General features: G+C 44.2%; 1 protein-coding gene across 9 annotated transcripts; it reads left to right on the forward strand.

Moving 5' to 3' along the window:
* The first annotated feature begins 1,004 nt into the window (after window positions 1-1,004).
* Window positions 1,005-26,772, forward strand: sycp3 (synaptonemal complex protein 3). Of its 9 annotated transcripts, none has more exons than XM_007910774.2 (10): window positions 1,005-1,239; window positions 2,421-2,504; window positions 5,118-5,286; window positions 13,256-13,343; window positions 18,101-18,135; window positions 19,601-19,718; window positions 20,471-20,570; window positions 21,193-21,291; window positions 22,873-22,977; window positions 26,477-26,772. In XM_007910774.2, exons 3-10 carry the CDS (start codon window positions 5,154-5,156, stop codon window positions 26,528-26,530), a joined length of 732 nt encoding a protein of 243 aa, XP_007908965.1. In that variant the 5' UTR covers window positions 1,005-1,239; window positions 2,421-2,504; window positions 5,118-5,153; the 3' UTR covers window positions 26,531-26,772. The 9 variants fall into 9 exon arrangements, with proteins under 9 accessions (XP_007908965.1, XP_007908964.1, XP_042197968.1 ...); XM_007910773.2 differs by having other exon boundaries at window positions 1,005-1,208; XM_007910776.2 differs by lacking the exon at window positions 1,005-1,239 and adding an exon at window positions 2,078-2,165.
* The last annotated feature ends 429 nt before the right edge of the window (window positions 26,773-27,201 follow it).

Consider the following 27,201-nt stretch of genomic DNA (forward strand, 5'->3'; position numbering starts at 1 on the left):
TCACCCTGACCATTTCCCCCCTCCTCGCCCTCCCTTCACCCCCCCTCACTCTGACCGCTCTATAAATGGAATCTTGTTGTTGTGTTGTTGTTGTATGTTTGCTCACAAATACAGTCCCTAAACTTAAGAGCAACTAGGTCTGAAACATTGGCATTCATTGACTCTACATCCAATCCAAGGATGATTATAATCCAAGGTGTCCAGTGAGAGCGCCAGTAGGATATTCTCCATGTGGGCAAGACCCTGCAACATAAAAGAGATGATGTAACCACAATCCTGCAATAATAATAATAATAATCCTCGCATTTGATATAGCGCTTTTCACGTCGGGAGGACGTCCCAAAGCGCTTCACAGAACACACTGTAAAGTGAATTGACTGTATATTTGTGGGCGAACGCGGCAGCCAATTGCGCACAGCAATGTCCCACAAACAGTCGTAGATTGAAAATGACCAATTTATTATTGTTTTTGTTTTGGAGGGATTATTATTAGGCTCTGTGTGAAGTAAGGAAACTTGCCCAAGGTTTCACCCTCTGCCTGGAATTGAACTCAGGTCTCTCACTTGCAAAGCGAGTGCTCTAACCACTGAGCTACAGGACTCCACAATGTACGGTTTGAAATCACTGTGAGCGGTTACACAGAAGTTTGAATTGTCGATGTGCAAAGAGGGGACGATGGCCGCTCGGGGTCACCTGCGGGTGATAGCCCCCAAAGTCCACCAAATACTAAAGTAGCCTAATATTATGTGTGACCTCCTATGTGAGCAGCAGAGTGGCCAATTTAAAAGCAGAGAGAGCTTTTGAAACTGTGTAAGAAAAGGTCATTAAAGGAGGAGGGGAGGGAACGCTTTGCAGATTTACATTTAATTAAAAAAAGTAGCCGCGCGCCCGCCCAAAGCCGTCACTTCACGCACAATTGAACAGAAACCCGCCCAATTGGCCTTGAACCCGTCCAATCTGGCGGCATTGGTCACGTGCCTCGCCTCGTGCTGCCGATCACGCGGCGTTCCCGCTCTTCGCCTCTTCGCCGCCTTTGGGGAGAACAGCCCGCGAGCAAAAAAATAGTGCGCTGTCGCTCGTGCCGAAGTTTAACTGCATTTAGAAGCGCCTTTAAAAGCCTCGACGGCCCCGTGTGTGCGATCCTCACCTCGTGCCGCGGCTCTGTGAGAGACGGTGAAGCGGGCGCTCGTGTATCCATGCGAGGAATGGTGAGGCAGTCATCAGGCGGGAGCCGAGACCGTGCGAGACACCGACACCCCCCCGCCGCCCCCCCCCGGCCTGTCACTGACCGCCCCCCCCCCCCGCCTGTCACTGACCGCCCCCCCCCCCCCCCCCCCCCCCCCCCCCCCCCCCCCCCCCCCCCCCCCGGCCTGTCACTGACCGCCCCCCCCCCCCGGCCTGTCACTGACCGCCCCCCCCCCCGGCCTGTCACTGACCGCCCCCCCCCCCCCGGCCTGTCACTGACCGCCCCCCCCCCCCCCCCCCCGGCCTGTCACTGACCGCCCCCCCCCCCCCCCCCCCCCCCCCCGGCCTGTCACTGACCGCCCCCCCGGCCTGTCACTGACCCCCCCCCCCCCCCCCGGCCTGTCACTGACCGCCCCCCCCCCCCCGGCCTGTCACTGACCGCCCCCCCCCCCCCCCCCCCGGCCTGTCACTGACCGCCCCCCCCCCCCCCCGGCCTGTCACTGACCGCCCCCCCCCCGGCCTGTCACTGACCGCCCCCCCCCCGGCCTGTCACTGACCGCCCCCCCCCCCCCCGGCCTGTCACTGACCGCCCCCCCCCCCCGGCCTGTCACTGACCGCCCCCCCCCCGGCCTGTCACTGACCGCCCCCCCCCCCCCGGCCTGTCACTGACCGCCCCCCCCCCGCCCCCGGCCTGTCACTGACCGCCCCCCCCCCCCCCCGGCCTGTCACTGACCGCCCCCCCCCCCCCGGCCTGTCACTGACCCCCCCCCCCCCCGGCCTGTCACTGACCCCCCCCCCCCGGCCTGTCACTGACCGCCCCCCCCCCCCGGCCTGTCACTGACCGCCCCCCCCGGCCTGTCACTGACCCCCCCCCCGGCCTGTCACTGACCGCCCCCCTGTGAGAAGCTCTTCACTGAATGTTTTGACATTTGCTGCAATTTCATCTTCAATGTGGGAGTGTTATTTTGCTTGAATTGGGGGTAGGGTTTTGCTGATTAATAATCCTTGTATTCGGTGATGTGCCTTTGATGTCAGGATGATGTCTCAACCATTGCAAAGGATATGCTGTGAAGTGTAGTGACTGAATTTTGTAGGCGAATTTAGCAGACAATTTACCCCGCAAACTGCCATCGAGTAAATGACTGTTCTTATTTGGGAGATTTTTGACCGGGACACTGGGAGAAACTTGTTTTTTTTTCAAATAATACCACTTTCTTTAATGTCCACCTCAACAGATAGACAGGACCTTTCTCATCTGAAGATTGCCATTCCAGTAATAAAGTACAGTTAGCACTGCATTGACACGTCAGCCGAGACTTGTGAGTTCAAAGAACTAATGTGAGGCTGGACCTCAACCTTCTGACTCCGAGGTGAAACTGAGCCAGGCTGACAGGTTAATGTGATATGCTTTGTGTTGGAGGGTGTGTTGAACAATATGTAGTATGAATTGATTAATTATTTACAAATTTTATACAAAATGTAAAAATAACAGATGGGCAAAGATTTAGCATTGGTATCTATCTCTACGATATAGTTTCGAGGGTTGGGAAAAAGCAGATAAATGAGACTGAATGGATTGCTTTACACAGGAAATGAAATCTTCATTTATGGCAAATGGCAAGTCAGCCATGCTTGTAGTCAAAAGGCTTGCTAAAAAATTGGGGAAAAAAAGTCAAGATAACATAACTGCTGATATTACCCATCTAATGTTTTTTAAATAACCAAAATCAGGCGAGCCTGAATCTCATTAATTTTTAAGACCTGATTCAGAGTAGATATATGCTATATGCTCCCCCTCGGTGACATCATCCGCAGACATGGAGTTAACTTCCACATGTATGCGGATGACACCCAACTCTACCTTTCCTCCTCTACTCTCAACTCCACGACCACCGATGTCCTAACAGCTGTCTGTCCGACATCGAGTCCTGGACGAGAGACAACTTTCTTCAGCTCAACGTGCGAAAAACCGAGGCCCTCCTGATTGGCTCACGTCAGCGCCTCCGCACCTCAGGTGCCGACACCATCAGCATCCAAGGCTGCACTCTCCACCTCTCAAAGCCATCAGGAACCTCGGCGTTTTGTTCGACCCTGAGCTGTCCTTTCTCCCTCACATCCGCACTACAACTGGCACCGCCTTCCATCACCTCCGGAACATCGCCAGACTACGGCACTACCTCACCCCTCACGCTGCTGAAACCCTGGTTCACGCCTTTGTCACCTCAAGGCTGGACTATGGGAACTCTCTCCTCGCCGGCCTTCCCGCCCCTCCCTCCACACTGCAGGTCATTCAGAACTCTGCAGCTCGTGTACTGTCCCGCACCAGGCTTCGGGACCACATCACTCCCACCCTCGCTCGCCTCCACTGGCTCCCCATCCCCCAGAGGATTGATTTCAAGATCCTCATCCTCACCTACAAGGCCATTCACGGCCTCGCTCCCTCCTACCTCTCCAACCTACTATCCCCCTACCTACCTGCCCGTACCCTCCGTTCCTCTGGCTCCGGTCTGCTCCACGTCCCCCGCCCCACCATCGGTGGTCGGGCCTTCAGCCTCTCAGCCCCCAGGCTCTGGAACTCCATCCCCCAGTGCCTTCGCCGCTTCCTCCCTTTCCTCCTTCAAGGCCGGTCTCAAGACCTTTCTCTTTGGCCGTGCCTTCAGCTCCCCTCTCGACTCTCTTCCCCTTCCTCGCTCCCTCCCTTCCCTCCCCTCACCCTGACCATTTCCCCCCTCCTCGCTCCCTCCCTTCCCTCCCCTCACCCTGACCATTTCCCCCCTGCTCGGGTCATGACCCAACTGTGCAGCGCCTTGGGACGTCCTCCTGACGTGAAAGGCGCTTTATAAATGGAATCTTGTTGTTGTTGTTGTTGTTGTAGATGGGGTTTTGTGTGGCATGTAACTAATGTGGCATTGTATTATAAGGTTATTATGTAGGCTGACGTCCTACAATCATTCAGCATTCAAAATCCTATCCTGAGTGGGACCTCATTAGACATGTTCAGATGTTCAAGTTCGGATCTGGAATGATTTGCCTGAAAGGGTGGAGGAACACGATTTGATAAGAACTTTCAAGAGAGAAGTAGATAGATATTTGGGGAGGACAAATTTGCAGGGCTATGGGAGAGAGTGCGAGAGTGGGATTTAATTGGACAGCTCTTTCAAAGAGCCGGCATGGACACGATGGGTCAAATGGCCTCCTAATTCCCCTAGGATATTTTCTCTTTGTTGCAGTACAACCAGTCCAAGCTTATTTTGTAAGAGTATGTTTCAGTTATCTCCTTTAATTACACTACAATCAAAATTCCATTGGTTCTTTGGAGTTCAGCTTGTGGTTCTCTGTTAGGCCACCAGATGGAACTGGTCAATGTTGGTGATATTAGTTGAAGAAACTCACTTGGCAAAATGTGTTTCTATTAGATTTGGACAACATGTCAATTATCATCCAAAAGTGAAAGTTTAATGTTTTGGGTTTGACCATTCACTACCTTTCAGTAGGGTAAAGTCTTTGGATAAAGCCATTGGGTTAGGGCTATAGAGGCCCACAGAAGAACAGATTAATTGGAATATATTGCGCTTTTGAACATGAAGTCAATATTCCCCATAATTTCCTCAGAAAGAGGCAAATTCAATTGAACTAAAGCTCTTTCTAAATATAGTATAAAATTGTAATTAAGTCACAATGATTAATTGGATATACTTGGAATTATTATTTAGTTAAGGTCTGCTGAAGACCTTTCTTTTCGACCGCGCCTTTGGTCACCTTCCTCCCCTTCCCCCTGGCTCGGTCCCGGGATCCGTTACTGTGAAGCGCTCTGAGACTCCGTCCAAGTTGTTGTAGTTATGAACAATGATTTTAAAAGGTTAAACTGTTTTACCATTTTTCACCATAGAAAATAGTTTTGAAAATTACTTTCTGCTTTAATTCGTTCTCAGGTTTAATTGGAATTCGTCCTCAGGTTTAATTGGAATATGGCTCATAAACCATCAGGCCGAAGAAATCCTGGGAAAAACCAGAAAGAGAAGGCAGCCTATGAGGCGATGTATGAGTTTACAGAAGACAATGAGAGAAATTTGGGCAACAGTTTTGAGCCAGAGAAGCTAGGTATGGTATAATTTCGTCCCCAAAAACAAAATCCACTTTACAGAATATCCTTTGAAATGCTTTGAGATGTCGAACGTGTTAAGGAGTTATACCAAATATAAGGATTATTATATAACAACAACAAAATTACATTTGTATAGTGCCTTTCTCGTCGGGAAGACCTCCCAAGGCGCTGGACAGTCAGTGTTTTGGATCTGAGCTGGGGTTCGGGATTGGGGAGAGTGGAGGGCAAGGAGAGAAAGAGGATGATTGAAGGCACGGTCGACGAGGAGGATATTGAAGGAGGCAAGGGTGATGCGGAGGGACTGCGGGATGGAGTCCAGAGTGAATGAAGGCCCGCCTGCCAATAGTGGGGCGGACGAGGCAGGGGATGTGAAGCAGGCCAGAGCCCGCTGAGGAGGGAGCGAGAAGGTTGAGAGGGGGTTAGGAGATCACGGAGGTAGGGGGGAACGAGGCCATGGTGGGCTTTGAAGGTGAGGACCAAGATCTTTAACTGTATCCTCTGAGATGGGAAGCCAGTGGAGTCCGGCGAGGATGGGGATGATAGGATCATGGAGCCTGGTGCGGGAGAGGCTGCAGAGTTCTGTTTGATCTTTAGCCTATGAAAGGAAGAGTTGGGGAGGCCGACAACCAAGGAGTTTTCATAGTCAAGCCTGGATGTTATGAATGCGTGTATGAGGGTTTCAGTGGCCTATGGTATGAGACAGTGGTGGAGCCGGGCAATGTTATATTATTCTGATTATTACTACAATTAAAGAGCTAACTGGGCACCTTTTCTGCGATTAGTTGCAAATGAATCATTGATTTTTCTTTCAGTGTATAATCCTCAGCCTGCAGGAATGCTTATTCCAATTAATGCTTATGATTTGGTTTGCTTTTATGAAAGGATATTGTTGAACGCTTTTGAATTTCCAGATTGTGTAGTCTAAATCATTTAAATTGTTTGTATTTTGTGTGCAAACTGTTGAGAAGCCATAGAGGTGGGGATTGCAATGCAATGAGGCCGATCCCTCATGTTCATTCATTCTTTAATTTCTTAGAGGATTAAGGAATGAATGAATAAAGGAGGGCTCTTCAGTCTGGAAACAAGATGGTGCATCTTATTTATAACCCTAAGGTTATTTATAAATTGTTTGTATTTTGTGTGCAAACTGTTGAGAAGGCATAGAGGTGGGGATTGTTTATAACCTTAGGGTTATAAATAAGATGCAAAATTGAAATGTTAAAACAAAACAATATTTTCAGGTACATTAAGTTGGCAGAATACAGGTGTACAGACACCAGAATGTGTTTCTTTATATAGAGGATAATCAACAGCTGGAACAGAGTAATGTACCCAGGACATTCAAATCATTTAAGAAATTGATGCTGGAATGTGAAAGTGCTAAGATGGATATTCTGTACAATGAGATCAAATGGCCTTCTTCATCCAAATCTCTGTCATCTCCAAGACTAGATTCAGATTCAGCCCTGGCTAATATTAAAGTTTATTCCCTCTTTATTCCCTCTTGCTCTATACTTCTTTCTATTTGTTGGTCAAAAAGTCTAGAGTAATCTCAACATTGTTTATTTTAAGATTTGGGCCCAAAACACAAAACTACTCATCATCCAGCACAAATTGTCATTGAATTAGCAATCCTACTTAGCAAGGTTACAATTCACCCAAATCACACCACCAGCAGCAACAAACTTACACGTGTATAGTGCCTTTCATGTCGGGAGGACGTCCCAAGGCGCTGGAGACAGAGTTTTGGTCCCGAGCTGGGGGTCGGGGATGGTGGAGGATGGGAAAGCAGGGAGATCGAAAGTACGATTGAAGAGGAGGGTCTTGAGATGGGTCTTGAAAGTGGCAAGGGAGGTTGGTGAAGCGGAGGGACTGTGGGATGGAGTTCCAGAGGGTGGGGGAAGAGTGGCAGAAGGCCCATCTGCCAAAAGTGGGGCAAGCGAGGCGATGGGATTATCCCAGTGGGACTGTCTCAATTTCCAACACTACGCATTGCTTTGGCTGGGTTGAGAAATAGAAAATAATTCTGATAAAGTAGGTTAGATTACACTTTTCAACTCTTAGGTTTGGCACTAGTGTCCAAAGCTGTCAGTGAATCTGTAAAGCAAAAACATCCTATTTATCATATTAACATTCCTCACCTTTAGCACATACAAATTGTCGCAGAGATCAAAACGTTCCTTCTTCCCAAACACCAATTGCAAAGCGATCCTAGACTTCTTTGTCTCAAAGATTAAAAACTCTTTGAGGCAAAGTGTTGGCCGCCCACATACTTACCCGGATCAAACGCCGTACCCCCATCTCACCAGTTCTGGCCAGGCTCTGCTGGCTCACCATCACTGAAAGGATTGACTTCAAGATCCTCATACTCGTGTTCAAATCTCTTCACTCCCTGGCACCTCCCTACTTCTCCGACCTCCTCACTCTCCCAATCCACCACCCGGCACCTCCTGCTTGTCCCTTGCGCCTCTACACCATTGGAGGTCACGCAATCAGCTGCTATACCCTGAAACTCTGGAACAGTCTCCCTCAATCCCTCCGCCTTGCCCTTTCACTTTTTCAAATCCCAGCTTCCTTTTCAATGGTGCTTACAGTCACCTCCTCGGCGAGAGTCAGGCTCTGATACTGTTAAGCGCTCTGAGGCACTACCCTGCGTGGAGGGCACTATATAATTGCATGTTGTTCTATCTATAAAGGGCGAGCTTTTCTCAGTCGGTAACGTTCTTCCCTCTGGGTCAAACGGATGTGGGTTGAAGCCCCATGTAAGAGACATCTGACAACAAGACATTCCCCCAACACTGCACTGGAGTGTCAGCCTAGACTGTAAACTCAAAAGTCATTGTAGTGTGGTTTGAACCCACAACCATCTAACCCAGAGGTCAGAGTAGTAATAACTGAGCCAACCTGACCCATGATCGGATAATTGAAAGAGAGATATGCTTGTAAAGGAAAAATATTAAAGGACATGAAGAGAGAATAGGAGAGAGATTAGGTTAGGTAACGCATTTGGAGGACAGAAGCAGAGCAGATTAGATGAACTGAAAGGCCGTTTTCGGTGCTTTAGTGTTCAATGGGTCATCTCTAAAGTTGGTTACATGTATCTTCAGCTGTTATACCATCTATTATTATTTACATGGTATCGCACCTTCCCTCAGTATATTTATGAAAAGTGCAAAGTTTAAAAAAAACTAACTGATAATGTTTCAACACAATTTCATAAACAAGAATAATGGTAAATTCAAGACTAATTAGAATCTTATGATTTTGCTGAAATTTATAAACATTCTCATGATTTGAAACTACTCTTTAAATTTGAGATACCAGTTGCAATATATTTTTATGACTAATTTGCGTACTAAAAATAGTCTACTCATAAAATAATTTGCCGAGCTATAACTATTTGAAATCAAGCTTGCATTCTAAATGGTGATTACAGGGCTGAAATGAGTAGGTCAGTGGAACTTCTGCAAATGTGGTTTCCACTCCACTCAGATAACAACCTGATTGACTCCAGGTACCAATATCAGTGTCACAACTAAAGAGATTGCTGTTGCATTCAATTTCAAAATTATTGCTGTGAGCTACTGGTCAGCTTTGATAGGGATGGGTAACTTTGTGGTTATTTCAGTTACCAAAACAACAGTGCCCCTCTTCATTAAAAAGACGTCTCTCACTCTAAAGATCTTCAAACCGAAAAGGAAATGGTCTTACCCTTAGACGTGGTCTTACAATTTAAGAGTCATCAGGTTTGCTAAAATGTTTTTAAAAAAACATAACCTCTGGGGCAAAATTTAACACTTTTTTATGGGAAATCTTAGCAGTAAATTTAAGAATTTAATTAACATCTTAGGATTTTGCTGAAATTCATAAAACACTCTTGTTGCTCAATTAGATAGCAATGCATAGAACATTTCAACATTACATACTGTATATCAAATGCAAACATTACAACAACTTACATTTATATAGCACCCTATGCACGGGGTAGCACCTTAAATCGCTTAAAACTTAACATTAAACATGAGTAGGATGAGTAATCTTTTAAAAATTTGGCTTGATTATGGAGAATTTGAGAAATTTCTTAAATTTAGCCTTAATTTTCAAGACATAGAATTCATAGAATCATGGAATTGTACAGCAAAAAAAAAAGGCCATTCGACCCATCGAGTTTGTGTTGGCTCTTTGAATCCCACTCCCCAGCCCTTTCCCCATAACCCTGCAAATCCGTCCTCAAATACCCAATGCCTTAACATCCTTCCTATAGTCTGGTGCCCAGAACTGGGTGCAGTATTCTAACTGAGGCCTAACCAATGTTTTATATGGGTTAATCATAACCTCCTGACTCTTGTACTCTATGCCCCTGTTTATAAAGCCCAGTATCCCATATGCCCCTTTTACAGCTTTATCTACCTGTCCTGCCACCTTCAAGGATTCATTTACCTGCCCCCCCAGGTCTCTCTGTTCCTTCACCCCCCTTAAGATTGTATTACCGGCCTATATTGCCGCCCCTCATTCTTTCTTCCAAAATGCATTACTTCACATTTCTCCACATTGAAACTCATCTGCCATGTGTCGCCCATTTACCATTCTGTTATGTCTTCCTGCAGTTGGCTGCTATCCTTCTCACTGTTTACTCCCTTACCGAACTTTGTGTCGTCCGCAAACTTGGAAATGGTACTTGCTATACCCAAGTCCAGATCATTTATGTATATTAAGAAGAGCAGTGGTCCTAATACCGATGTTTGTAAAATATTTTAGAATTCCCTTTAATGTTACCCGCTAACCTTTTTTGTGTAATCTTTTTGCCCCTTGTATTTCCTTTTTTAAACCTTTTTTGCACTTCCTGTATTCGATGTGGTTGTCTTCTGTATCTTGGGTTTGACATTTGTCTACACCTCCTTTTTCTGCTTCATTCTAGATACAATGACCTTCGTAATCCAGGGAGGTTTGGATGCCCTACTGTTCCCTTTTGTGGGAATGTATTTATTCTGTCCCTGAGCTATCTCATCCTTGAAGACTTCCCACTGCTCTTTAGTTGTTTTATCTGCCAATCTTTCTTTCCAGTCCACCTTGGCTCGGTCCCTTTTTAACTCACTGAAATTTGCCCTCTTCCAGGTGATTATCTTCACCTTAAATGGTTCCGTGTCTCTTTCCATATGCACTCTGAATCTAATGATGTTATGATCACTATTGCCGAAATGATGCTCTCACACTGAAACCTGCTCCACTTGTCCTACTTCATTCCCCAGAACTAGATCTAGCACTGCTTCCTTCCTTGTTGGGCTGGAAACGTACTGATCAAGAAAGTTGTCCTGTATACATTTTAGGAATATTTCCCCCTCTTTGCCCTTTGCGCTGTTATTTTGCCAGTCTATGTCGGGATAATTAAAGTCCCCCATTATCACGACTATTGGCCTTGCATCTGTCTGAGATCTGCTTGCAGATCTGCTCATCTATTTCCTTCCCACTATTTGGTGGTCTACAGTATACCCCTAACAGCGTAACAGCTCCTTTTTTATTACTTAACTCTAACCAGATAGATTCTGTTTTGGGGCTCTCCTGCACCTCGACCCTTTCCACGGTTACGACCGTATCCTTGATTAACATTGCCACACCCCCTCCATTAGTTAGCCTGTCTGCAAGCACATTTGCCCCAGCCCTGTTTAGGTGCAACCCATCCATATGATACAGGTCCCATCTGCCTCAGAACTGGTCCCAATGATCCAGAAACCTGAAGGCCTCTTTTCTGGACCATTTCTCCAGCCAAGCATTCATATGCTTGATCCTGCCATTATGGTACTTATTTGCCCGAGGCACTAGGAGTAATCCAGAGATCACCACCTTGGATGTTCTATTCTTTAGTATGTTCCCCAGCTTTTGATATTCACCCTGTAGCATCTCAGCCCTTTTTTTTTACCAATATCATGGATCCCCACCTGGACTACCACTTCTGGATGTTCTTCCCCCTGAAGAATTTTATCCACTCATTCCGCGATGTCTAAGACTGTTGAACCAGGGAGGCAGCATACCATCTTTGACTCCCATCTTCTGTTACACGACAGTCTATACCTCTCACTGTTGTATCCCCTATGACAACAGCATTGCTCCTGTTACCTATGTCCCCTTATTCAACAAATCGTTTTTTACTGTCCTCCCTGGAGGTATCAACACTCTCAATGTTCAGTACAGAGTACCGGTTTGAGAGTGCTACACTATTGGGGGCATTTTGCCCAACCCGTCCCCTCTTCCTACCATGCCGGACAGTCACCCAGTCATTTTCCGTCTGAACCCTTGGTGTGTGGGGTGACCACCTCCTGAGGTGTCTGGTCTATCAAATACTCACATCCGTTGTACAAGTTTGAAGCCCAAGGCTCTATCACCCCTCTCTCAGGGGTCCCATTATCTGCAGGACTGTCCCTGAGCATTATCCGGATGCAAGCATCTCCCGAGCCTCAGGGGAGTGATGGTTTCCTCCATCATCATCAATTATGGAAAATCGGCTTCCAGATGATTTCAAGGCTTGGGCCGTGAATCATACCTGGTGTCTAATTTGAAGACCTTTAAAGTGAGAGAGAGATTTATTCTTTAATTAAAAGGAACATTACTATTTTGAAAGCTGAATCCCTTGACTTTGTAAGAGTCGAGCATTACTTACATTGACATGCTGAGAGGGCATGCACAACCCATGGTGATTCACATGACATGTGGTGTTTTTGCATCATTTATTTATAAACTCACCAAAGCTTTGCATCTGTTTTCTACAGGAAACAGATGCTTGGCTTTATTTTTTACACAAATCACTGAAAATAATGTTGCAGCTATGAGTACTTTTGGCATCTATAAGTCTCTCTGTACATTAGTGTGCACCCTTCAACACTTCAGATCCATTATGTAATTTCCAACTGCTGTACATAACGGGTGTGTTTTATAAACAGTGGCCTGAAATCTTCCTACCGATAGCCACATAATTAATAATAATAGATATTCACCCTTTATATTAGAAGGATGTCTCATGGCGGCGCAAGCTCGAGGGATCCTATTGTCTCCTCCTACTCCTAATTTTTATGTTCAAAATGCTTCACATGATTTAATAATAATAGTAATAAGTTGGTCATTCAATACACGACTGTTTGTGGGACACTGCTGTTTCGTCCACAAAATATAGTCAATCAACTTTACAGTATATTCTGTGAAACGCTTTGAGACATCTCGAAGACATGATAAGACGCTATATCGAATGCATTATTTACTGTAAAGTGTTTTGACAGTGTATATTATAGGGAAACACACATATATATATAGGCATTTTATAGGTATTGTCTTAAAATTAAAAGTCATTAAAAATAAAAAAGAACTTTGAAAGATCTTAATTCGGAAGCCATTCCTTAAAAATGTCTATAAAAAGATTAGAAATCAAGACAATATTTAAGAATTTTCCAAAATTAAGACGGAAAATAAACAATTAAGAATATTGGGCATTTTATGTTATAACATAATAATTCTGCCAAGTATCTTCTAATCTCCAGGCATGCTGTACGCTTTAACTCGATCAATGCTCACAACAACAACTTGCATTATATAATGCCCTTAATGTAGGATAATATCTCAGACACTGAATAGTGGTAGGGTTGTGTGCCAAGAAAAGGGAAGGTGACCATAGGTGTGATTGAAGAGGTATTTTCCAGATAGAATTAAAGATGGATAAAGAGGGGGAAAGGTGAAGGATTGAGTGCAGGAATTCCAGATTAGGGGCGTTAGTGACTGAAGGCTCAGTTTTGTATTACCTTAACCTTGTGGATGTGGAACTGGAGACTAGCAAGGAGTGCGTTTGTGAAATCAAGGCGGGAGGTGACAAAAGAATGGATGAGGGTTTTTGGCAGCATTTGGTGTGAGAATAGGGTGGAGGTGAGGAATGTGTTTTGTGTTTAACGTAGCCCATCTTTATGGAACTTTTTGCTTTTATAGAGCAACCATCGATGCAACTTGGGAGGAAGAGACCTGCATCCACTGCAATGACTGATCCAGATGAAGAAATTGATGAAATCAGTGTTGGGTATGAAGACTTAAGCAATAATGTCTCCTGGTCCTTCTCAATCTCTGTCGCCTTCGAAATTGTTGACCACTATTCTTCTCCTTTCTTCTCAGCTCCACCTTCACAGTTCTGTTCTTGCCTAGTTTCACTTTTAGCTTTCTCATCATTTCCATTTTGTATCCACTTATGGCTTCTCCTCCAGCCCTCACATTGTCACATACATCATCAACAACAACAAAATTACATTTATAGAGCGCCTTTCACATCAGGAGGACATCCCAAGGCGCTGGACAGTCGGGGGTCAGGACCTAGGCATGGGGCAGCGGTAGAGTAGGGGTGAGGGAATGCAGAGAGGTGGGAGGGTAACTGAAGGCATGATCGAAGAGGAGGATCTTGATACCGGCCTTGAAGGAGGCAAGGGAGGAAGCGAGGCGAAGGGACTGTGGGATGGAGTTCCAGAGTGTGGGGGCACATAGGCTGAAAGCCTGGCCACCGATAGTAGGTCGGGTGGGGCGGGAGAAATTAAGCAGGCCGGAGCCCACTGAACGGAGGGACTAGGCAGGTTGGTAGGGAGTCAGCAGGTCAGAAAGGTAGGAGGGTACATGGATGACCTTGAAAGTGAGGACGAGAATCTTGAATTCGATCCTCTGAGGAATCGGGAGCCAGTGGAGTCGGGCGAGGGTGGGAGTGATGGGGTCACGAGCCTGGTGCGCGAGAGTACACGAGCTGCAGAGTTTTGGATGATCTGCAGCTTGTGAAGGGAAGAGTTGGGAAGGCCGACGAGGAGGGAGTTCCTGTAATCGAGCCTTGATGTGACAACAACAACAACAACAAGATTCCATTTATAAAGCGCCTTTCACGTCAGGAGGGCGTGACAAATGCCGAAGGTTTCGGCAACCTGAGGGGTGAGGCAGTGGTGGAGTCTGGCAATGTTGCGGAGGTGATGGTAGGCAGTGCCAGTCATAGCCGGATGTGGGGAAGAAAGGACAGGGTTTCTGACTGGCTTAGAGAGGTTGAGTGTGCAGCCGTGGAGGCTGATGCTGCCAGCGCCCAAGGCACTGGTGCGAGCCAATCAGGAGGGCCTCGGTCTTGCTGACATTGAGTTGGAGAAAGTTGTCCCTCGTCCAGGATTTGATGTCGGACAGGCAGTCGGTCAGGATGCCAGTGGTCCTGGAGTTCAGGGTGGAGGCAGAGAGATAGAGTTGGGTGTCATCCGCATACATGTGGAAATTTATCCCATGTCTGCGGATGATGTCACCAAAGGGGAGCATGTAGAGGGTGAAGAGGAGGTGACCGAGGACAGAGCCCTGAGGAACGCCGCACGAGACGATGCGGGGGCTGGAGAAGACGCCGTTTGCAGAGACGAGGTGAAGGCGGTGTGAAACCTGAACCAGTCAAGGACAGAACCTTGAAGGTTGAGGTGGAGGGAGAGGCAGTGGAGGAGGTTGAGTGGTCCACAGTGACAAAGGCGGTGGAGAGGTGGAGGAGAATGAGGAGGCTGAGGGACCCCTGGTCACACATGGTCAGGATGTTGTTTGTGACCTTGACCAGAGCAGTTTCCGTGCTGTGGGCAACACGGATTGGAGAAGCTCATGGAGGGAGTGGAAGGAGAGGAAAGAGCGAAGCTGGGAGCCGACAGGACCTCAGACAGAAAAAGGAAATGGGAGATGGGCTGGTAGCTGGATAGCTGTGATCATTCCTACCTCACATACATCATTCCTTCCTCAGGGGTCTGTCTTTGGCCGCCGAGACCATGAACCATATTTTTATTACCAGGGTTGACTATGCTAACTCCCTGCTTGCCAGACTTCCCAATTCTTCCCTTCACAAGCTACAGATCGAGTTAGCTCGAGGATTGAGTTCAGGATCCTCACTTTTAAAACCCTCCATGGTCTTGCTGCTCCCTATCTTTGCGACCTACAATAACGTTACCAAGTTGCCTGCTCCCTCCGCTCGACAGGCACTGGCCTGCTCAATGCCCCCCGCCCTGCCAGCATCACCATCAGTGGTCGGGCTTTCAGTCTTTCTGCCCCCACCCTCTGGAATTCCATTCCAGAGTCCTTCCACTCTGCACCCTCCCTTTCCTTCTTCAAGACCCCTCTTTTTCTTTGACCATGTCTCTGGTCATCTTCCCACCTGCCCCCCACACCCCCCTCTATCCCGCTTTACTGTAATCATTAACCTCATTGAAAACCCTTCACCGTCCAGTGATTGAGAAATTCTCCTGATGTAAAAGGGCTTATATAAATGCAATTTGTTGCTGTTGATGGGACATATATTGTGATGTTTCTTTTGGTTTAATTTACCTAACAAGAAATGGGGAAGAAACGTTATATTGATACACAATTTTTATTTTTAACAGCATCTTATCGTGTTGAAATCTATGACCTTTGGTCAAATAACTTCAGATACTTGCTGTGATGTGTATTGACTATTTGTAGGCAAACATAACAGCCAATTGCACTAGCAAATCGCACTCTAATCCTGCCTATTATTCTGTGATTTAAGTGATAACCCATGATTAATATAAACCAAGCTACAAATATATAACGGTTGGAGGCACTGGAGGGCACTGCAGCCAAGCACCTAGTCAGAGGTTCTGTCAGGCTATCGTTTCGGGAGGTTGACGTATTCAGAGTACTGGTTTCATGTTGTAATTAACCAACTCAGAATCAGCAGCTCTCTTCACCAAAATAAAACAACAACCCGCATGTGTTTTATAGCATTGTTCACTTGAATGACCATCTCAAAGTGCTCAAAAGATATAATGGAGAGTACTGAACAGGCAAAGGGAGGTTTTAGGATGTTGGTCAAAGGTGTATTTGAAGAGATTTAAAACCTCTGGAACAGCCAGAAATTTGTAAAACATCAGTCGGCAAATGTTGCTCCATTACTGTCGCTTCAAATTAATATTCTGTGAAGTGCTTAGAAATGTGAAATGTGTTAAATATATTTTATGTTGTTGGAAGTGCTCTGGTTCTGATGAAGGTTTATGTGTTAAATATTAAAACATCTTTCTCTGTCAGATACTGATTGGCCTAGAGCGGATTTCCAGTACCTTTTATTCCAGAAATATTGTATATTGAGAAGACATGCATAGTCTTTCAACTTGTGAGGTCACAGCTCCATAAGAAATGCTTTATGTGGATGTTACATTTAGTGAAGCGGTTAAATCCTGGGATTTCGGGAGCACCATAATCCTGGGATCCTGGGATTCATCCCCTAATTTAGTGCCTTGTAGGAGAAAGGCTTAATGTGCTTCATAAACAGTGGGGTTCCCCTACCAGGGAGGAAAAGCAGGGAAATTTGAGGGTCAAAAATAATTTTTAAGAGGGATTTCAAGGTGGGGGAGAGAAGAGTCCTGTAGCTCAGTGGTTAGAGCACTCGCTTTGCAAGTGAGAGACCTGAGTTCAATTCCAGACAGAGGGTGAAACCTCGGGCAAGTTTCCTTACTCCACACAGAGCCTAATAATAATCCCTCCAAAAACCAAAAACAATAATAAATTGGTCATTTTCAATCCATGACTGTTTGTGGGACATTGCTGTGCGCAATTGGCTGCCGCGTTCGCCCACAAATATACAGTCAATTCACTTTACAGTGTGTTCTGTGAAGCGCTTTGAGACGTCCTCCTGATGTGAAAAGCGCTATATCAAATGCAAGGATTATTATTAGTATTATTAAGAGGGGCAAGGCAATGTAATGTTGAAAGAGTGGGAGCACAGTGGCTGAAGTGGGCTTTCCCTGGTTAATTGATTAGAAATGGAGTTAGCGCTCAGTATTCTACTAGCTCAACCTTTCCACATTTAACTATTTAAAAATAGATAGAAAGTTATTACTGCTATTGGCATGTTTTCAGAAACAACTTTAAACACATATCACATGTCTTTCAGCACAGCATGCCTTTTAATAGTGTGCTGATTCAAATAGAATACAGTATTTTAATATGGTTTATCAATCTAGAGAATGTAATTGCTTTTCCTTATAACTTGATTGTTTTTATCATACAGAATTTAAATAGTACAAACACATACTAATGCAAAAGCATTAAATGCCTTAAATGTCCAAACAATGGAATGTTTAAATGAGATGCGTGGAATAAAAATTTACCATTTGACTCTACCTCATCTCATGCGTTTTTAACCAACTTATTAAATTGTACCAGCTCATAAACATTAAATTCAATATGCCCATTAATCATTCCTGGGAGTGGGGATAATTTATTTCAGTCTGCAGGCTCATACAAAGCCTATTAATTATGTTCTACAGTTGTCTACAATAGGTTAAATAGTTAAATAGGTTGGTTACATCTGAATTGTTTAATCAAATTAAATAGCCTGGTTACATCCCACCATTTGAAGATGTATTTATTGTTCTTTTCAATGAAACAAGCTTTCCAACAGAGGGACTATGGGATGGAATTCCAAAGAGCAAAGAGGCAAAATGGCTGAATCTCTCCAGCCGATGGTGCGGTAGATAGGGCAGGGTGTATGAAGCAGGCCAATGTTCGCTGAGGGAAGGGAGGGTTAAAGAAGGTCCCTAGGATGGGTTAAGAACCTGGAGGGATTTGAACTTGAGAACGAGGATCTTGAATCTGCTGGAGGAAGGGAGCCATTGGAGCCAAGCGAGAATGGAAATGATAGCTTTGTTGCGGAGCCTGGTGCAGTAGAGAACAAGGACTGCGGATTCTGGAGAATCTGCAGGCTGCGGAAGAGAATCTGGCGAGCAGAATACTAGCTGAACAGAGGCTGAATTAATTGTGTCTTATCTGTGTTTACAGTGGTGATGTTGCCAGCATGTTGGAACGATTTGGCGGTGAGTACTTTTGTTTCTAGAATATTGTGGCAAATGTTTATTTGCTAACATTCCTAGTAATAGTTATTTATATCTGCTAACATTCCTATGATTTATAAATGCCATTGAATGGAGGAGGGAAGTGTGTCAGGTGTTTAACACAAAGTACTTTGGAACTTTGAGGCTGGATCAGAAGTCACATATTTGTAGAAATTATTAATAATAATAATCCTTGCACTTGATATAACGCCTTTTCATGTCTTCGAGACATCTCAAAGTGCTTCACAGAATAAACTGTAAAGTGAATTGATTATTTTGTGGGCGAAATGCGGCAACCAAAGACGCACAGCAGTGTCCCACAAACAGTCGGGGATTGAGTGACCAAATTATTATTCATTATTATTTGTTAAGGGATTAATACCCCCGGAAAAGCGATCCGCCAATCAACTAACAACTGGGTTCCTACTTACTGCTAGGTAAACAGAGGTGTGAAGTAAGGAAACTTGCCCAATGTTTTGCCTTGCCTAGGAATTGAACCCAGGTCCTTGCAAGACGAGTACTCCAACCACTAAGCTACAGGACACCACTTATTACCAGGCAGGGCGAAACTTGGGCAAGTTTCCTTACTCCACACAGAGCCTAATAATAATCCCTCCAAAACCAAAAACAATAATAAATTGGTCATTTTCAATCTACGACTGTTTGTGGGACATTGCTGTGCGCAATTGGCTGCCACGTTCGCCCACAAATATACAGTCAATTCACTTTACGGTGTGTTCTATGAAGCGCTTTGGAACGTCCTCCCAACGTGAAAAGCGCTATATCAAAGGATTATTATTATTATTATTACAATTGAAAATATAGTGTAGGCCGTTTAATTTGGATGCCAGTTAACATTTGACGGTGTTTATTTCAAATAAATCCCAGGACCCAATTTGTTTCTATTGTAAGATATTTTAAATATGCCGGTTTATTTAGCCCAAAATTCAGCTACTCTGGACCAAATACTATGCTGATGGTTGCCAATGCATTAACTCACTCGTGGCCTCTGTGCTATTCAGTCTTAAGCGGCTCCTTTCAGACTGCATTCAGTCACTAAGCGACTCCGGGCTGTTGATCACTGAGGTGGTAAGAGGAACATGGGATGGGAGGAGTCAAATCATGATTGATTGACAGTAGACTCCATCCAATCACGAGCTTCTCTGGGTTGTCAAACAGGAGCAACCAGTGATGGGAATGGGGTGGGGACAATGACTGATGGTCGGAAAGGCAGACAGAATTGAGTTACATCATTGGTCATAATATTAGAGAAACAGTTGTAGCTAAGATTGAGAGTCAGAATAACAGAGGCTATTTGACCCATTGGACGTATACTGGTAAAAAGATGTAGCCTAGACTAAATTTGGTTTAGTGGGTCAATGTTATAGTGTAAACCAGTGAACTTAATGTGTTAAATCTTACCTCATTTCCTATTAACCCCACACAGCCGATATCAATAAGGCTCTTTTGGCTAAGAAGAAGCGGTTGGAGGTGTACACCAAATCTTCACTAAAGACAAGCAACCAAAAGATAGAGCAGATTTGGAAAATGCAACAAGAAGAAAGGTAATAAAAAGCAACTGTTAATATCCCCATTAATATAGAGAAGGGCACTTCATGGCCGTATGGCATTAGGCTTCAGTGTGCTTGATGTGAGGCTCTCTTTTCAGAAGGAGTTGGAATATTATGTGCTAACTTGTAAATGGGATTTCAAAGTGGATATTTTTCACACAATGACAAAAGAGGTTCAGATAAAAAAGTCCCTTCAGCCCAACTGATATTGTTCTACCCAGTTAATCCCCTTCCCAACATCAAGCCATTTCTTAAATTGTTCCAGTGTTCTACCCTCTCATCTTCTTCCTGATAACAACTTGCATTTATATAGTGCCCTTTACATGAGCTAGTGTCCTGGAGCGCATGAGAGTGACGAAGTCTGACCCCGACTTTTGTGTAGTAAAATATTTTCTGTCCTAAAATTCAAAGTGTTCTACATGTCAGATCAGGATACTACTTTGGATTGACTTTTTACAGTGTCATTTATTAACTTTTGAAACTGGTAACTCTTCATACAGTTCCTTCCATTTTACCTGCACAGTTTTTATTGAGTATTCAAGTTTCTGTGTTCCGTGCGCATATCCTGATCAAATGATAAAGAAGGTTGTCTCGCGAGCATTTAGGAAGTTCACACTTAGTATGTTTTCACACTTTCTGAGTAAATGCAGGCAGCTTTAGTCATGCGGGTGAGGATATTAATTGACTAATGTAGAAAGGCACCCTCTCTCACTCAATATTCTACACTCTTTGCCCTTGGTGTTTAGGCAGAAGCTAACAGATGATTACTGTAAGCAGTTTAGTGGAATCTTCCAGCAGTGGGAGAAAGATATTCAAAAGGCCAAGGATCAGGAAGAGAAAATAGAAGTGAGTGTTTAGAAGTTTCTTTGTGCAAGATTTGTCTGGAATTTATAGTTGTGCTTCTGTGGAATTTCTTCAAGACACTAGTTAAGTTTGAGTTTAACATGACAGTTATGTGATATGAAATGTGGAATAAAAAAATGTTCTTTCATTTCTACAGCTGCAGTAATTCCACGCTGAATCCTTAACAGCATATTGCCCATTTCTTCATTCAGTTCAGTTCTTTTAGTGCAGCACAGAACCAAGTCCAGGTTGCTAGTGAGGAGCAAGGCTGGGGTATTGGCTGTTTCTGATCTATTGGTGTTGCAGAAGTTATGATGCTAGTTGGTGCTGATGTAATACCAGAGATTTAAATGTACAACAACAAAATTACATTTGTATAGCCCCTTTCACGTTGGGAGGACATCCCAAGGCACTGGACAATCAGTAGAATGTTCTATCAAGCTTCTGTGCTGCTAGAAATGCTACTGATGAGGATTGAAGTGAGATTGTAGAGACCTGGGCATCAGCAGGTCATTTGACATGGTTTGAAGTTTCTGATCAAAGAGAAAAATAACTTGGAGGGAAGGGGCAAGTTATTTACACACCTGAAAAAAAAATGCTTTCTTCCTATTTATTGTTCTGGCAGAACTTGTTCAGACAGCAACAGAAGATCTTCCAGCAGCTGAGAGTGGTCCAAGGACAAAGACTGAAAAGTATTAAGCAGCTCTTTGATCAGTTTCTAAAGGTAATATAAAGGTTCAATAACCAACAAGAGGAAAGGTGTAATAAAAACAGAAATCGTTGGGAACACTCAGAGTAAAGTGAGTTAACATTTCAGATCGATGACCTTTCTTCATTTTCCTCTCTCCATAGATGCTGCCTGACCTGCTGAGTGTTCCCAACGACTTCTGTTTTTATTTGAGATTTCCAGAATCTAGTATTTTGTCGTTTGTTAATAGTAAAAGTAAGATAAGCTTTTTGTAACTATGTAGAAAGTTATAGCAAAAAATGTGTTCCCTTCTCTGGAATTACTTGAAAAACTAATAGAACATTTTATTGCAGTTATTTGTCAATTGCTCGAATATTTGATTGGTTGACAATACATTTGTTATTACAATTACATCAGCTTTAAAATTGAATTTTAACATTTCTTGCCACCTTTCATTAGCCTGTCATTTACAGTATGATTTTTACTAAGGATATAATTTGAAGGTAAGAAAGTGGTTCCTGAGCAACATGGCTCCTGTTTACAAGCTGAGAGTGTTGAACATTAAACGTTGACATAGCACTTAGCTGCCCTGATGTGGTACACTGCAGGACTGATTCTGTAAAGCTAGATGCCAAATTCATTGATGTTTCTTCTGTAATTGACATTAGCTGTGAATTGAATGTAGTTTGGGAAGCTCTTTATAGAATAAGCATGTAAATAGCATATGGGCTACTAGGCTTTATAAATAGGGACATAGAATACAAAAGTTAGGAAGTTATGATGAACCTTTATATAAAACACTGGTTAGGCCTCAGCGAGAGACTGTGTTTAGTTCTGGGCCCCACACTTTAGGAAGGATGTCAAGGCATTGGAGAGGGTGCAAAGGAGATTGACCAGGATGGTACCAGGAATCAGGGACTTGAGTTACCTGGAGAGGTTAGAGAAGCTAGGATTATTTTTGGAGCAGAGAAGGTTAAGAGGAGACTTAAAAGAAGTTTTAAAAATTATGAGGGGATTCGCTAAGGTGAACAAGGAGAAACTATTTCCTCTGGCGAGTGGGTCGTTAACCCAAGGACACCGATTTAAAATAGTTGTTAAAAGAAACAGAAGGGAGGTGAGGAGTTGTTGGGATATGGAATGCAATGCCTGAAAGTGTGGTGGAATATTTGATAACAGCTTTTAAGTGAGAGGTAGATAATTATTTGGAGAGGACTAGTTTGCAGGGCTATGGGGAGAGCGCGGGGAATGGGATTGAATTGGATAGCTCTTTTCAAAGAGCCGGCACAGACATGATGGTCTTAGCTATAGTCGATTGGTGAATCACTTTTCCGAGGTAATAATTCCTTCAAAAAAAATTCATGACTGTTTGTGGGACCCTGCTGTGCGAAATTGGCTGCCGTCTTCTGCCCACATAATATCAACTTCTCTTTCCGTGAAGTGCTTTGAGATATCTTGAAGACGCTATATGAAATGCAAGGATTACTAATATTATTTATTATAAGGTGATTACTATCAAGGGTAACAACTGTTTATTGGCAGCATCATGCAGCTATACTAGCGTCATAGATACATGTACTGTTGATAAGATGAAGAAATATGGTCATGCCTTCTTTGCAGAGTTTGGAGGAACTGGAGAAGAGTCACTCGGAGCAGCAGTCGGCTGTACAAAGTGAGCTCCGCAAGGAAATGGCCCTCTTTCAGAAGAGGATTTTAATGGATACTGTAAGTAATAATGCGCATTTATATAATGCTTTTTGTGTAGGATAATGCTCCAAGCAGAAGGGTAGAACAGAAAGAATGGAGAAGATCACAAATAGAGGCGAGTACCTAGAAATTGCAGCTTAATATGGGCGATGACTGCCAGGCATGAGTAGATTTGAGTGGTGTGGATGTTAACCCCGTGCCTGCAGATGATGTTACCAAGTGAGTGTAAATAAGGAAAAGCAAGGGGTTGAGGATAGAGCTCTGAAATATTCCACTGGTGAACATGCGAAGGCAGAAGGAGCAACAACAACAACAAGATTCCATTTATAAAGCGCCTTTCACGTCAGGAGGACGTCCCAAGGCGCTGCACAGTTGGGTCATGACCCGAGCAGGGGGGAAATGGTCAGGGTGAGGGGAGGGAAGGGAGGGAGCGAGGAGGGGGGAAATGGTCAGGGTGAGGGGAGGGAAGGGAGGGAGCGAGGAGGGGGAAGAGAGTCGAGAGGGGAGCTGAAGGCTCGGTCAAAGAGAATAGAGCAACCGTTAGAGGAGACAAAGTGGAGGTAATGGGTCAAGTAGGATTAGAACCAGGAAAGTGCAGCATTAAAGCTGTTAAAAGATACTAGATTTTATAAACAGGGGCATAGAATTCAAAAGTCAGGAGGTTATGTTGAAAATTTATAAAATGCTGGTTAGGCCTCAGTTGGAGACTGCGTTCAGTTCTGTGCACCTCCATAAGAAAAATGGTGGATCTATGATATTGGTTAAAAAAAAGGGCTGAGACTCCATATATCAAAAGCTGGGGAACTTACTAAAGAATAGAACATCCAAGCTGGTTAGCTCTGGATTACCCCTCGTCTCCGGCAAGTAAGTACCATAATGGTAGGATTAAGCATATGAATGCTTGGCTGGAGAAATGGTCCAGAAAAGAGGCCTTCAGGTTTCTGGATCATTGAGACAGGTGGGACTTGCACCATATGGATGGGTTGCACCTAAACAGGGCTGGGGCAAATGTGCTTGCAGACAGGCTAACTAATGCTGTTGGGTGGGGGGTGGGTGGGGCTAAACTAGTTTTGAGGGGGGAAGGGAATGCAAAAAACAAAGAGCTAGAAAATAGAGAAATAAAACGGGGGGTTTAAAGTGCAGAACAGGTCAAGTTGGTCTTGGAGTGCATGTGCCTAAATTCACGGAGTTTAGCAAACAAGATTGGTGCGCTGCAGCTCAAGCGGTCATATGGGGATACGATATAGTAGCAGTAACAGAGACTTGGCTCAAACAAGGACAGGACTGGGAGCTGAATATTCCTGGCTATAATGTATTCAGGAGGGATAGGGAAGGAAAAAAAGGAAGGAATGTGGCAATGTTAATCAAGGTTACGGTTATAGCCGTGGATAGGGTCGAGGTGCAGGAGGGCCCCAAACAGAATCTATCTGGTTAGAGTTAAGTAATAAAAAAGGAGCTGTTACACTGTTAGGGGTATACTATAGACCACCAAATAGTGGGAAGGAAATAGATGAGCAGATCTGCAAGCAGATCTCAGACAGATGCAAGGCCAATAGTCGTGATAATGGGGGACTTTAATTATCCCGACATAGACTGGCAAAATAACAGCGCAAAGGGCATGGAGGTGGAAATATTCCTAAAATGCATACAGGACAACTTTCTTGATCAGTACGATTCCAGCCCAACGAGGAAGGAAGCAGAATAAATACATTCCCACAAAAGGGAACAGTAGGGCATCCAAACCTCCCTGGATTACGAAGGTCATTGTATCTAGAATGAAGCAGAAAAAGGAGGTGTAGACAAATGTCAAACCCAAGATACAGAAGACAACCACATCGAATACAGGAAGTGCAAAAAAGGTTTAAAAAAGGAAATACAAGGGGCAAAAAGATTACACAAAAAAGGTTAGCGGGTAACATTAAAGGGAATTCTAAAATATTTTACAAACATCGGTATTAGGACCACTGCTCTTCTTAATATACATAAATGATCTGGACTTGGGTATAGCAAGTACCATTTCCAAGTTTGCGGACGACACAAAGTTAGGTAAGGGAGTAAACAGTGAGAAGGATAGCAGCCAACTGCAGGAAGACATAACAGAATGGTAAAATGGGCGACACATGGCAGATGAGTTTCAATGTGGAGAAATGTGAAGTAATGCATTTTGGAAGAAAGAATGAGGGGCGGCAATATAGGCCGGTAATACAATCTTAAGGGGGTGAAGGAACAGAGAGACCTGGGGGGGCAGGTAAATGAATCCTTGAAGGTGGCAGGACAGGTAGATAAAGCTGTAAAAGGGGCATATGGGATACTGGGCTTTATAAACAGGGGCATAGAGTACAAGAGTCAGGAGGTTATGATTAACCCATATAAAACACTGGTTAGGCCTCAGTTAGAATACTGCGCCCAGTTCTGGGCACCAGACTATAGGAAGGATGTTAAGGCATTGGAAAGGGTACAGAGGAGATTTACGAGGATGGGACCAGGAATGAGGGACCGTGATGATGAGGAAAGGCTGGAGAGGCCGGGATTATTCTCATTGGAGCAGAGAAGGTTACGAGGACCTAATAGAGGTCTTCAAAATCATGAGAAGATTTGATAGGTTAGAAAGGGAAAAACTGTTCCCACTGGTGTGTGTGTCGGTGACTCGAGGTCACAGATTCAAAATAGTTTCTAAAAGAAGCCGAGGGGAGGTGAGAAGAAATTTTTTTACACAGCGAGTTGTATCTGGAATCTGGAACGCATTGCCTGAAAGGGCGGTCGAGGCCGATTCGATAACTACTTTTAAAAACGCAGTGGACGGGTATTTGAGGAGGACGGATTTGCAGGTTATGGGGAAAGGGCCGGGGAGTGGGATTGACATTAGATTGCTATATTCAAAGAGCCGACACAAACTCGATCGTGCCAAAAGGCCTCTTTTTGTGCTGTACAATTCTATGATTCTATGTTGGGGCATTCGGAGGTTCACCAGGATGCTACCAGGAATGAAGGACCTCAGTAATGAGGAGAGTGAAACTAGGATTATTCTCCCGAGAGCAGAAAAGATTAAGAGGGGATTTAATAGAGGTTTTCAAGATCATGAGAGGATTTGATAGGTTGAACCGGGAAAAACTGTTCCCACTGTAACCCGAGGACACTGATTTAAGATAGTTGGTAAAAGAACCAGAGAGGAGGTGAGGAAACATGTTTTCACCAGCGAGTTGTTGGGATCTGGAATGCATTACCTGAAAGGGCAGTGGGAGCCGATTCAATAACAACTTTTAAGGGAGAAGTAGATGGGTATTTGGGGAGGACAGGATTGCAGGGCAATGGAGAGAAAGCGGGCCAGTGGGATTGGGCTGGATTGCTCTTTTAGGAGCCGGCACAGACGTGATGGGCCGAATGGCCTCTCTGTGCTGTATGGTTCTATGATTCTATGAGATGTCACTTTATGACTTACAATTGTTGCTTCTTGAGGAAAAATAAGTTCAATTTCTATCTCTTATAATTTATGATTTTTTTCTCTTCCACAATGCAGCAACAGCAAGAGATGGCCACAGTACGCAAGTCCTTACAGTCAATGCTCATGTGACCTGATTCAGTACATACACATTCGGAGTGGTTGCCTTCACAAGAGCTCCTTTTGTTACCAGGCATGTATTATTGAAATAGCCAACTAATTTATTATTATACTAAATACAATTAGTTGTTCAAATGTTAATGGTTTTGAACGTGACATATTTATTCTTTGTATGTAATGTTAATCTTCTATGGGTCTCAATGTTACATTGTTAGGTGAATCTGTTATTCAAAATAAAATGCTTCATAATACAATGTTTTCATTCAGTGATCTAGCGCTTCCATAAGCCACAGCAAAAGTATCTTTTTATAATATCATGAAATCATAGAATCAGAATTATACAGCACAAAAGGAGGCCATTCGGCCCACCTATCTGTGCCGGCTCTTTGAAAGGAGCTTCCAAATCAATCCCCTTCCCTCGCGCTCTCCCCATAACCCTGCAAACTTGTCCTCCCCAAATCATTATCCACTTCTCTCTTAAAAACTCTTAAAATTGAATCGGCTTCCACCATCTTTTCAGGCAATGCATTCCAGATCCAAATAATTCGCTGTGTGAAATGTCAGATATAGTTCAGATTCTCAACCAGGAATAAGAGACAAGATGATTTCCAATGGGTTTGAAGATTAGAAGCCATTCCAAAGCAAATCCTTATCAATGAGGGTTTAGTCGACTTATATTGGGT

The sequence above is a fragment of the Callorhinchus milii genome, unplaced genomic scaffold (assembly GCF_018977255.1).
Source record: "Callorhinchus milii isolate IMCB2004 unplaced genomic scaffold, IMCB_Cmil_1.0 Scaffold19, whole genome shotgun sequence".
NCBI classification, from domain to species: Eukaryota; Metazoa; Chordata; class Chondrichthyes; order Chimaeriformes; family Callorhinchidae; genus Callorhinchus; species Callorhinchus milii.